The 11,514-nt window shown below is 37.6% G+C and overlaps 4 protein-coding genes across 5 annotated transcripts; 2 read left to right on the top strand and 2 right to left on the bottom strand.

Annotated features, from left to right (window-relative positions):
* On the top strand, positions 487–3,940 carry LOC104709755 (putative F-box/LRR-repeat protein 23). The gene is made up of 5 exons (XM_019228803.1): positions 487–920; positions 1,119–1,738; positions 1,962–2,238; positions 3,026–3,649; positions 3,756–3,940. The coding sequence occupies exons 1-5, from the start codon at positions 607–609 to the stop codon at positions 3,850–3,852; spliced, it is 1,932 nt and encodes a 643-aa protein (XP_019084348.1). The 5' UTR covers positions 487–606; the 3' UTR covers positions 3,853–3,940.
* Positions 3,917–5,428, top strand: LOC104707709 (F-box protein SKIP19-like). Its single transcript, XM_010424132.2, has 2 exons — positions 3,917–4,317; positions 4,630–5,428. The coding sequence occupies exons 1-2, from the start codon at positions 3,992–3,994 to the stop codon at positions 5,237–5,239; spliced, it is 936 nt and encodes a 311-aa protein (XP_010422434.1). The 5' UTR covers positions 3,917–3,991; the 3' UTR covers positions 5,240–5,428.
* Positions 5,406–7,720, bottom strand: LOC104707710 (adrenodoxin-like protein 1, mitochondrial). Of its 2 annotated transcripts, none has more exons than XM_010424135.2 (8): positions 7,494–7,720; positions 7,307–7,407; positions 7,089–7,156; positions 6,468–6,574; positions 6,221–6,327; positions 6,045–6,094; positions 5,871–5,953; positions 5,406–5,783 (listed from the first exon to the last, which is right to left on the bottom strand). In XM_010424135.2, exons 2-8 carry the CDS (start codon positions 7,362–7,364, stop codon positions 5,669–5,671), a joined length of 588 nt encoding a protein of 195 aa, XP_010422437.1. In that variant the 5' UTR covers positions 7,365–7,407; positions 7,494–7,720; the 3' UTR covers positions 5,406–5,668. The 2 variants fall into 2 exon arrangements, with proteins under 2 accessions (XP_010422437.1, XP_010422436.1); XM_010424134.2 differs by having other exon boundaries at positions 7,307–7,390.
* On the bottom strand, positions 7,866–9,274 carry LOC104707708 (cell division cycle protein 123 homolog). Its single transcript, XM_010424131.2, has one exon. The coding sequence runs from the start codon at positions 9,168–9,170 to the stop codon at positions 8,166–8,168; it is 1,005 nt and encodes a 334-aa protein (XP_010422433.1). The 5' UTR covers positions 9,171–9,274; the 3' UTR covers positions 7,866–8,165.

Below are 11,514 nucleotides of genomic sequence, written 5' to 3'. Positions count from 1 at the left end.
GATTTTTTTTTTTTTTTTTTTTTTTTTGAAACTAGTTAGTTATGATATTATGACCAAGTAAATACGTCACAATTTTGTATGTAAATCGTCATAGACTCCTCAATGAGTTCACACCACGTCACAGTTTTGTATGTAAAAGGGTCTAGAACCGCTAATTAGCCATTTCATATGAGTTTTGTCAATTCTCATTAAGACGATGACTTAGGCAATATATACGGCCGACGACAATCAAGATTTTAAGTCGACTATAATTTCTCATGACTAGGTCTTGAATCTCTCTTAACACAGGTAACTTTTTGTTGGTCTTGTCAACTTTGAACTCGTTCATATCCCCTATTTTCTCTTTGTTGGTTGTATATACTACTTTAGTTTCAAACCCCTTATTTCCTATGAATTTTTAAGCTTTTCAGCTTAAACAATGGGCCTAGGCCCAAAACATTATTTCTATTATTGTAATTTATGGCCCAACTAATATCGTAAATATGTATCACAATGAGGACCGATACGAAAATTTTGAAACGACAGTACTACTCTACTTTCCTCTTCACTGTAGCCGTTTTCATTTTTGTTTTTCTTTAGCCGTCGTCTCTGTCTTTACCTCCGGCGATGGAGGAGTACGGAGAAGAATGTAGAAACTGGGCGGAGCTTCCGCCGGAAATTACGTCATCGATCCTTGTGCGGCTTGGCGCGATCGAGATACTCGAAAACGCCCAAAAAGTATGCAAATCGTGGCGTCGCGTTTGTAAAGATCCGTCGATGTGGCGGAAGATTGACATAGACAACCGCGGAGACTTGGCAAGCTTCAAGTACGACCTCTTTTACATGTGCTGCCACGCAGTTGATCGTAGTCAGGGCGGTTTGGTTGAGATCGATCTTTGGTACTTCGGTACTAATAGGCTCCTCGGTTACATCGCCGATAGGTTCTCTCTCTCTTTCTCCCTGTAACTCACAATCTCTCGAATTAGGGTTTATAGAGAACTGTGGCTGATTTGATTTCAGTCGTTGTATGGGGTTATGCTATTTTAGGGTTTAGAACACAATTGGGGAAATTATATTTGATATTGACATTGAGTTGATTGGATTATGTTTTAAACTTTTTTACTCACAATTATATGCAGTTCAAGTAATCTGAGAACCCTTAGACTTGTAAGATGCCGTCAGATAACAGATAAGGGAGTTGCTAAAGCAGTTGCGAAACTTCCATTGCTTGAAGACCTCGAGATTTCATACTGCTATTTTTCAGGAGAGCGTCTGAGTGATATAGGCAAGTCATGTCAACATCTGAAGACATTGAAGCTAAACCGCCGTCCTCGCGTAGAGTTTGCTCTAAATATGCGTGATCATAATGCCATAGCAATTGCGGAAAGCATGCCTGAGCTACGCCACCTCCAGCTTTTAGGGAACGCGCTGACCAACGCGGGCTTGAACGCCATTCTTGACGGCTGTCCTCATCTGGAACATCTTGATTTACGCCAGTGTTCCAACATTCACCTTGTAGGGGATCTCGAGAAGCGTTGTTTGGAGAAGGTCAAAGTTTTGAGACGCCCCAACGACTCAACAGCTGATTACCCATATGATACCAGTGTACTCGATACGGATTCATATGATGGAATACCCTGTGTACTTGACCATTATGTCATTATGGGCGGCAATGGCCTTATGTTCCGCGATGACCTTATGGCCGGCTTTGACCTAATCGGCGGCTATAACAATAACATTATGTGCGGCTATGACTCAGGTACCAAGGACTATCGTTGGTAGTAGATATTGAATTCTTTTTAACAATGCAGAGACAGGTTCACTTTGCTGTGCTTGTTATGCTCAGTTGCAAGTGGTTGTGACTTATGAACTTGTTCTTGTTTTCTTTATCTCTGTGTTCGTTGATTATAAATTAAAGACGGAAGTTCAATGATCCAAAACTACTTTAATTCTCATTACATTTGAATTTTTTTTTAAATCAGATACTACTTCCTCCTCTTCGTCGTCGTCCACTTCTGTTTCTACACTGATAAATGACGAAGAGCTTGGAAACTGGGCGGAACTTCCACCAGAACTGATATCATCGATCCTTGGCCGGCTTACCTCCATTGATATACTGGAAAATGCTCAGAAGGTGTGCAGATCTTGGCGTCAAGTCTGTAAAGACCCCTCGATGTGGCGCAAGATTGACATGGACAACCTCGGAGACTTGGGAGCCATGGGGTACGACCTTGAGATCATGTGTCGTCATTCACCAATGTGGGCTTGAACGCCATTCTTGATGGTTGTCCTCACCTGGAACACCTTGATCTACGCAAGTGTTTCAACATTGACCTTACTGGGAATCTAGGGAAGCGATGCTCTGAGAGGATCAAAGATTTGAGACGCCCCAATGACTCAACTGCTGGTCACCCTTATGGTGGTACCTTTATAGTTGATGCCCCCCCGCTATGATCCCAGCGACTATTATTGGTAGTTATTGAATCTTTCTGAACAATGCAGAGAGAACATGTTGCTTTTGTTTTGGTCTTGTCAACTTATGAACTCGTTTATGATTCCTCTCTTTGTACTTCGAAGTTTCAAGATCCTTGTTATTTCCTTTCGAACTCTTTTTGAGCGCGTGATNGGTACTTTGGTACAGATGAGCTCCTCACTTACATTGCCGACAGGTTCTATCTCTCCCTTTTCATGTGATTCAAAACCATGCCTATTTTTGTTTTCTTAAGGGTGATTTTTGACTTCCTTAATTCAAAATTTTGATTTCACTTGTTGAATGGGGTATGCCAATTCTAAGGTTAGATATGGAAGATCTTAGTAGTTTCAGTGAGTGGAAATGCTTCTGTTCCTTTTACTTGTGAGAATTGGGGAAGTTATTGTTATATTGTGATGTGTTTCGAAAATCATTGTGTCACTTATCAATTTGTTGAATCAGTAGTTTTAATAATAATGTGTTCTAAATTCAGGTTTGTGAAATCTCTTGCTCTTCCATTTTGGAGTAGAATATATCCACTGAATTCTAACATTGTTTCATTTCTGAGGTTTAAATGATTGACTTCAGGATCTTTGTGTGCTATAAAAAATTTCTTTTGCATCTTTGTCGTTCTTCTTCTCTATCTTTGATTATGTTTATAACCTTTCTACTAACAATTATTTGCAGGTCGAGTAATCTGAGAATCCTTAGACTTATAATGTGCTATCCAATAGCAGACGAGGGATTTATCGAAGCAATTGTGAAACTTCCATTGATTGAATACCTCGAGCTTTCACACTGCTCCTTGTCAGGAGAGTCTCTGAGAGTTGTTGGCAAGTCTTGTCCAAATCTGAGGACATTGAAGCTAAACTCCAAGCCTGATCCCAATTTCAATGATGATGAGTTTAACAATGACGATGCTCTAGCAATCGCAGAAAGCATGCCTGAACTACGTCATCTCCAGCTGTTCGGGAACATATTAACCAATGTGGGCTTGAACGCCATTCTTGACGGTTGTCCTCACCTGGAACACCTTGATCTACGCAAGTGTTTCAACGTTGACCTTACCGGGAATCTAGGGAAGCGATGTTCTGAGAGGATCAAAGATTTGAGACGCCCCAATGACTCAACTGCTGGTCACCCATATGGTGGTACCTCTATAGTTGATGCCCCCCGCTATGATCCCAGCGACTATTATTGGTAGTTATTGAATCTTTCTGAACGCTGAATGCAGAGAACATGTTGCTTTTGTTTTGGTCTTGTCAACTTATGAACTCGTTTATGACTCCTCTCTTTGTACTTGAAGTTTCAGGATCCTTGTTATTTCCTTTCGAACTCTTTTTGAGCGCGTGATTGCAGTACGGATGAGTATAATTATGGGCCTAGGCCCAAGATTTAAGTAGGCTTGGTCCAAATGAGTTTCGTAATAATGTGATACCATGAGGACCTAGTTGTAAAATTAAAGAGACGGATGAAACCTTTTTTACTTCACTCTCTTGTTTAGTGGATTTTTTGACGTTTCCGATACCAAAGAAAAGAAGAATGGATTCGTCGTCTTTGCCTCCGGCGATGGAGGTCGGAGAATATAGAAACTGGGCAGAGCTTCCGCCGGAACTGACGTCATCGATCCTGCACCGTCTAGGCGCGATTGAGATACTGGAGAACGCCCAGAAAGTTTGCAGATCGTGGCGTCGCGTTTGTAAAGACCCTTCGATGTGGCGTAAAATTGACATGCATAACTCGGACGACATGGAATGCGATCTCGAGATCATGTGCCGTCATGCAGTTGATCGTAGCCAAGGAGGCTTGGTTGAGATTGATCTTTGGTATTTCGGTACTGATGATCTCCTCAATTACATCGCCGATAGGTTCTCTCTCTCTCTCTTTCCCTGTGACTCAAAATCTCGCCCAAATTTTTTAATTTTAGTCAAGAAGAGATTTTCAATTCTTGTTTAGAGATTTGAGGTTGCGAGTTCTAGGGTTAGAAATGGTCGTGAACATTACTATTCCTTGTGAGAATTGGGGAAATTATTCGTAGATTACGATTGTTCTATGTTGGACTAGTAAATATTCACTTGATGGCTAAGATGTTCATGCTTCTTAGGTCTGTGAATGGTTAGGTTCTTCTCTATCTTAGATGTTGGTTTTTAAAAATTGTTAAACACAATAATAATATGCAGGTCGAGTAATCTGAGAAGCTTGAGACTTAAAAGGTGCTCTTATATAACAGACGATGGATTTGTCGAAGCAGTTGTGAAACTTCCACTGCTTGAAGAACTCGAGGTGTCATACGGCTCATTGTCAGGAGAGTCTTTGAAAGTTATAGGCCAGTCTTGCCTGAAGATGACGACATTGAAGCTAAATAGGCATCCTCAAAAAGAGAATGACGATGATGCTCTAGCGATCGCTGAAACAATGCTTGGACTTCGCCATCTCCAGATGTTTGGGAACGGGTTATCAGACACTGGCTTAAACGCCGTTCTTGACAGTTGTCCAAAGTTGGAGCATCTTGATTTACGCAGGTGTCTCAACGTTAACCTTGTTGGTGATCTGCAGAAACGGTGTTCTGAGAGGGTCAAAGTTGTGAGACACCCTAATGACTCGACTCATGATTACCCATTTGATGCTTCGTTTATCGACATGGGTTCATCGGATGATGAATATCCTTATGGCTTCTCTGATATTGATCTGATGTCGGATGATGAGTATGATGATTTCTATGGCTTCTCAGGTGCTAGTGACCATTCTGACGATGACCCGTTTGATTATTACGATGACATGCTTTTCTAGATGCCACCAGATTCACGCAGGGTGATATCTTTTCAAACTTGTTTATGACTTCTTTTTAAGTATGCTCATTAGATTCAATGGACTTTATTTGTCCTTGTGGTATGTAACCTTTAGTAGTGATGTCTTTTTCTGTTTGTCTTTGTAAGACTTCTAAACTCGAGAAAAGTTTCAAAAATGGTGATTTGATCATCTTCCTTTGTCTAATTTTTTCGAGTTTATTCTGCAGTATTAAAAGAAAGCAAGCCTTGTGTTTTGCTTAAAGCTTGTTCTGTTTAAAACTCAGACAACAACAAGAAATGCCAAAAGATCAAAACTAAAATATCTAATCAAACTGTTTCCTCTCAGTAAACAATCATCAACACTCTCTAATAGAAACAAGGATCATCTCTTTGATCTTTAATGCCTCGTGTAGAACATTCTCTGCGGAAACTAGTGAGGTTTTGGAACAAATCCATCAACTGCGAAATTTCTTGTGGCTGACGGAATGGCCAAATGGACACCATCTAGCTCTGGGCTTGCAATGACTTGGCATCCGAGTCGTGACCTGCAACATTTTACAGAGAACATATGATACTTTCGTATAAATGTAAACAGATCAAACTACTATTCTTTTCTTAAGTAAGAAAATTACGTTTCTGTAAGCCCAAACGCAAGATCAAGCATATCATTCTCTTCATCTGTTGGTTCTTCAAGTTTGTTGTAATATTCTGTGTCCTGTGAACAAAATTTAAGTTACTTTATCAGCAAAATCCTGGTTTTAGGAAAACAGAGGATGATCTATTAATAACGGAGAAGATTAGTGTACCATCACGATCACGTGACACGTTGAACACGCTAGAGAAGCCTCACAAGCCCCTGAAAGATAAATTAAAAGCAGTTTGTGACTTCTCAAATTGATAAAGGGATCAATCTTACATACATGAAACCCATTCTTAGTTAATAAGAAGAAGTAATGGAAAAATGAGAAGAAGAAGTCTGTGCCTTCGAGGTCTATATCATTTTCATGAGCAGCTTCGAGCACGGACATTCCAATAGGGACTTTAACAGGAATTTCCTCTCCATCTTTATCGACGAAGATAATGGTTATCCTTTAAAAACAAGATTTTGAGAACTATCAGGCTCATATATTGTGCTTCAATCCTGAAGGAATACATTCTCTATGTGCACATTTCTATATTGAAGAATTAGGAATATGCTGACATAATGTTCCGGCATCTTTTAAACTTACTTTTCAGTTTCTTCATCACCCTCCTCAGGGGTACTTGCTGAAGCAGTATAAAACCTATGGTTCTTCAAGAAGAATGCTTCTTGAGAAGTCCTTGTTTGTACCATTGGCTATTGAAAAGAAGAAATTGGAAAGATTCAACATCAACATGGAAATTAGAACAGAAACCTGCGAGTGACAAAACCCAAAAGTGAAGTAAAATCATCCAGATAGTAACAAAACCATAAGCCACCCAATTTCTCAGCCATGACATCTTAAGCATTTGCTTAGGCCTTTGAGACAAAACCAAACACAGGACTCTTTCTATTGATTCCGGAACCAACTCTCATTCAGCATAGTAGGAATCCATGTATATAACTGGACGCATTAGCATCATCACTAATTGATTCATCTTACATCAAACAAGGGTAGAAAAGCTGCATTTCGTTCTTCTGAAATCATTTATGACATTCTTGAAGACTTATTACTAACACAAGCTTCTACCTAGCCAGATAATATAGTGATCTCTAACAAAGAACGCTATTCTAAGTTTTAATCAGTGTCTATACATCAAGTAACACAAACCATGTCTGCAAATGCAAAGTGTAACCGAGTATAAGAAATCGAGAACAAGATCAAACTAACCAAAGACGGCAAGTAGTGGCCATACGACCGTTGTAGATTTCTTCTCCCATATGTTGATTTATATCCCTCTGCCAAAACAAGAAATATATAGAGCAGCAAAATCTTAAGGCATCATTGTATGAATCATTCTAATACGCATACGCATTTTGAAATCGAAGTGAGATTAGAAACTTCATATAGCAAACGCATCAAAGAGCATCAATTGAAGTAGATAATACCTCTTGCGAGCTGTTTAACAATGGCAGACCCGGATCTTGAGATCCTATGACCGAACATCGTTCACTGCCGCCTTCGAGAATTAGCTGAAACCTCGAAAGAGCTGAAATTTAAACCTAATTTTGACTGCGACCCAAAAAATGAGGCAAACCCAGAATGTAATAAAGCTGAAGAAAGTATCAAACGCACCAATCTAAGTATCTTGAGATTATAATTTATGCCAAAAAAAATCCAAACTTGGGCCGCAAATGAAAAAGTCGTTCACTTTTGGAAGATCCCAAACGAAGAAGAGATCAATCTTAAGCTTCAAGTTGAAAAAGAGAGGGCTTTGTGTTATACTAATAGGCCAGCGGGTTGAATTAGGAGGAGAGGCTCCGGCAAAGACGACCTCAGGAATCTCAAATGTTCTTCATCATTTGAAGATCTTAAACCCTTTTAATTTTCTTCTTTGTAGTTTTATTGTTTTTTTCAATTTGGATAATTTCTTAAACCGAACCGGATCGTACCGGTCTGACCCAAACAACTAAATGCAACATTCATGTAAGATCGCCACAAATTTGATAACGAGAAAACTAATTAAAACAATTTGCCTCCCAATTCTTTGCAGAAGAAAAGACAATCACAAAGACTACAAGAGATAATAATCTTATAAGAAGAAAGAGACACCATCAAAGTTCCAACATCGTAATCTAAACCATTGCACAACAACAAGAGATAATCTTATTATTGATGTCATAATAAAAAAAAATTATTGTCTAGTCTTCAAATAGCCCCAAGAATCTAGCAAGATCTTCTTACTTCTTTGAGAACTCTCAGGTTCCACCGTAACTAGTAATAACACTTCTGCTTCGACCAAAAAGCTCAAGCAACTTCATCCAAACTCTCATTCTGAAGCTCCTCTTCCGCTTTCTTAAAAACCTCATCCCAACCACTACCAGAACTCACATCAAGATAATCATAAGGAACAGCAGTTTTCAAACCAGGAAGCACGCTACGACGGCTCTCAACAATCCTCAGTTCCAATTCATCATCACATTCTCCATGAATCTTCTCAAGTTCATCCCATGTATACATCAACGGCAAAGTAGAACCACACCAAGTATTGAAATCAATTAGCTTAACCCTTCTCTCCTTTGTCACATAAACATCAAAAGTGTAATTCTCTGATTCAAACTCCAACCTAATCTTATCATCAAAGAACTCTTCAATCAAACCCTTGAGCAAATCCTTCTCACTGAGAAGAATAGGGTAAAACGTAGTTACCTCACGCTGGGAAATCCCAACAAGCTCGTTTGATTTCACAAAGCATCTAAACTCCATCTCAGGCTTCAAAGAAGGGTACCATTTTCTCAACGCAAGGTAGAAGCTTTCTGGCCTCGAAGAGACTTTGTCACTACACGAATCATAAGCATTGCAGAGATCATGAACCAACGAATCTGAGGAACGAAACAAGAGAGCAATCTCATTGAAACAAGTACAGCTAAGATTCTGAGATGGGCTAATCCAAGCTGCATCCTTTGGTGCACTCCAATTCAGCTTCGGTAAAACAGTACCGCCTAGGGTTTCGATAGATTCCATGATCTCGATCTCGAGTTGTGGGAAAGATGGGAGGTTCAATGGCGTCTCTGCTTCGTTATCTGAACCTTCGGAGACTTGGAAATCGTCTTCTTCTTCGAAATTGTGGACTCTATTGGGCATCGCGTCTTCGTTAGTTACGGAATCAGGGAGAAGAAACGGACCAGAATCGTCGGTGAGGTAGCTGATGAACGACTCTGGAAGCTTGTGAAATTTGGTTCTAATGGTTATGGATCTGAATTTGGGATACCAGTTCTGAATCTGGCATCGATTTACTTCTTCTTCCTTCATCGCGCGACTGCGAATGACACAAATTTTTTCTCCGCCGGCGTTGATGGAGAGGTTTTAGGGTTTTTGTTTTGAAGACGATAGTGATCCCTGGCGGTGAGCGTGATATAGACGGATAAGGGTTTTTTCAAACTTTTATGGGCCGTAAGTATTGAGAAAGCCCTTATTACTCTTGAATTATAATTATTTTTTTTGTTATTAGAGAGAAATACATGCAAATTTCTTTTCCACATATAATTTTCTAGTTGTAATTAGTGAGTTGATTAGTTTTTGGCTAAAATATTTTAATTATTACAGTTATACAGAAATATTTAATGTTTAATTTAATTTGATTTATGAACACCATACCACAGTAGACCGTTTAGCTCTATTTGTTTATTTAGATATCTAATTTTTTTTAGGAATTTGTTAGAAATAGTCCTTTTTGTTATAAATTTAGTTTCTAATAAATATAATATATGTTTGTTACAATATGATTTTTATTATGCAAATTTTTAAATGATACAATTTGTATTACTAAACCACATAGTAAGATCATTTTAAAAAATTTAGACTTAGAGAAAGCAGGAGACGGGAAATAGGCTCGCTCGATTCGATGGTTTAGAGTCCCGTATCATATGGTATGCTTTCCTTAGAATCCAATCCATAGACAAAGGGCGTATGGTGTATTCAACTTGACATTTTAATATTTCCAACTTTTTCAATTTTAAGCAACCATTTGCAACCTAAGTGATTTTGTGTAAAATTACATATCCTATGTTATTCAATCATAGATTTTACAAAGTCTATTAAAATATACTGTTATTAAACTGATTATTTAAAAATCTACTTTCAAATTCAATGTTATTGAACTAATCATTTAAAGATTTATTTTAAAATCTTCTATTATTCAAAACAGTTTGTGGATTTGGATTCTAATAATTTTTAGGGATTTGAAAGGATTTGTTTAGTTAAAAATACAGAAATCCAAATCTCATGGATTTAGGTGAGATTTGAAAGAATTTTACAATAAATCATATCAAAGTTCCTAAAATCATCAAAATCATTTAAAATCTCATAAAAACTCAAACCACTTGGAATATTAGATTGAATACAATCCCCTTAAACTGATAAGAGTGGTTATTTTGGGAACTTTAGAGTTATGACTACTTGAACAGATGAAAATTAATAATTGTCTCGATTTTTTTATATTAAATATACGAGTTTCTAAATTTTATTACAAAATATTAAAATCATTCTAGTGATACAATTTTATCTAATACAAGTGATACATGTTAATCTAATTAAGATTAATGTTTTTAATATCAAACTTGTAGTTTTGACTTGGGTGATTAATTAGTGTTCAACATTAGAAGACAATAATAGTAAATTATTGTCACTAGTGCAAAATGTGTCCATGTAATGCAATATTATTGAAGGAATCACTTATTTGTTGGCATTACAATTATTTCCTAAACTTATACTGAGTAATGTACCAAAGCCCTTAATTTATTAGTAAATAGTTTGTAAACGGTATGTGCAATACGCCATTTGGAAGTTATATATAGAAAATAAACTCTATTTTTGGTAAGATACTCTACAATTCATATGCTTTTATCAATTTCGTTGCAAATAGCATACTTCTTCTCGTAGTTAAGGTAGACACTGGTAACAACATTACCTGTGAGTAACAACATGAGAAGAAAAAAAACTGTTGTAATTATCAACAGTCAGACTCTATAATAGAGTCAACACCATAGTTAAAATATCTTGACCATTTGTCTTTCCACTCTTTTTCTCATTCTCTACTATACTTCTAGTACTTAAACATGCCTCCTTCTCATTCTTTGTCGTCACAGTAGTAGTCATCATCACATGCTTTCTGACTACCGTGGGAGCTCTAATAAGGGTACAGAAAGAGAAAGAGACTCAGAAGTCTTTGATCAAAAGAGGTGACTATTCTTGAAACTTTAACTCTCTTTCCCATTCTCTACTACTCTACTAGTACTTAAACAGGTCTCTGCCTCCTTCTCGTTCTTTTTGCCTCCTTCTCATTCTTTTTGTAGGCGTAGTGTTAGTAGATTTGATGTGCCTCTTCCACCCTCTGCAACGCCATTAGCTGTTACAGGATCGGTTTGTGCCCTCTACCCTTTAATTTTCTTAAATTTGTGTCTTTCAGTTAACTTTTCTATGTCCTGCAGGTAACTTGTCAACTTCCTATTATTCCAGTTAGGTTATTGAAACCAGAAGTTAGCTTTAATTTTCATTGATATATATACTCAAGATATTTTTTGTTTATATTTTTAGCGATGTTAGCTTTAATTTTCACTGATATATATATATATATATATATATATATATATATATA

Source organism: Camelina sativa, chromosome 8 (assembly GCF_000633955.1).
Source record: "Camelina sativa cultivar DH55 chromosome 8, Cs, whole genome shotgun sequence".
NCBI lineage: Eukaryota > Viridiplantae > Streptophyta > Magnoliopsida > Brassicales > Brassicaceae > Camelina > Camelina sativa.
This window is presented reverse-complemented; position numbering and strand designations above follow the sequence as displayed.

Coding starts and splice junctions, on each gene's coding strand:
- LOC104709755 (XM_019228803.1), top strand. CDS start 607: ATGGAGGAGTACGGAGAAGAATGTAGAAACTGGGCGGAGCTTCCGCCG. Junction 921..1,118: donor CTCGGTTACATCGCCGATAG/GTTCTCTCTCTC, acceptor AATTATATGCAG/TTCAAGTAATCTGAGAACCC. Junction 3,650..3,755: donor GATCCCAGCGACTATTATTG/GTAGTTATTGAA, acceptor TTGTACTTGAAG/TTTCAGGATCCTTGTTATTT.
- LOC104707710 (XM_010424135.2), bottom strand. CDS start 7,364: ATGTTCGGTCATAGGATCTCAAGATCCGGGTCTGCCATTGTTAAACAG. Junction 6,575..7,088: donor GCCACTACTTGCCGTCTTTG/GTTAGTTTGATC, acceptor TCTTTTCAATAG/CCAATGGTACAAACAAGGAC. Junction 6,095..6,220: donor AAATGATATAGACCTCGAAG/GCACAGACTTCT, acceptor TTTATCTTTCAG/GGGCTTGTGAGGCTTCTCTA.
- LOC104707709 (XM_010424132.2), top strand. CDS start 3,992: ATGGATTCGTCGTCTTTGCCTCCGGCGATGGAGGTCGGAGAATATAGA. Junction 4,318..4,629: donor CTCAATTACATCGCCGATAG/GTTCTCTCTCTC, acceptor AATAATATGCAG/GTCGAGTAATCTGAGAAGCT.
- LOC104707708 (XM_010424131.2), bottom strand. CDS start 9,170: ATGAAGGAAGAAGAAGTAAATCGATGCCAGATTCAGAACTGGTATCCC.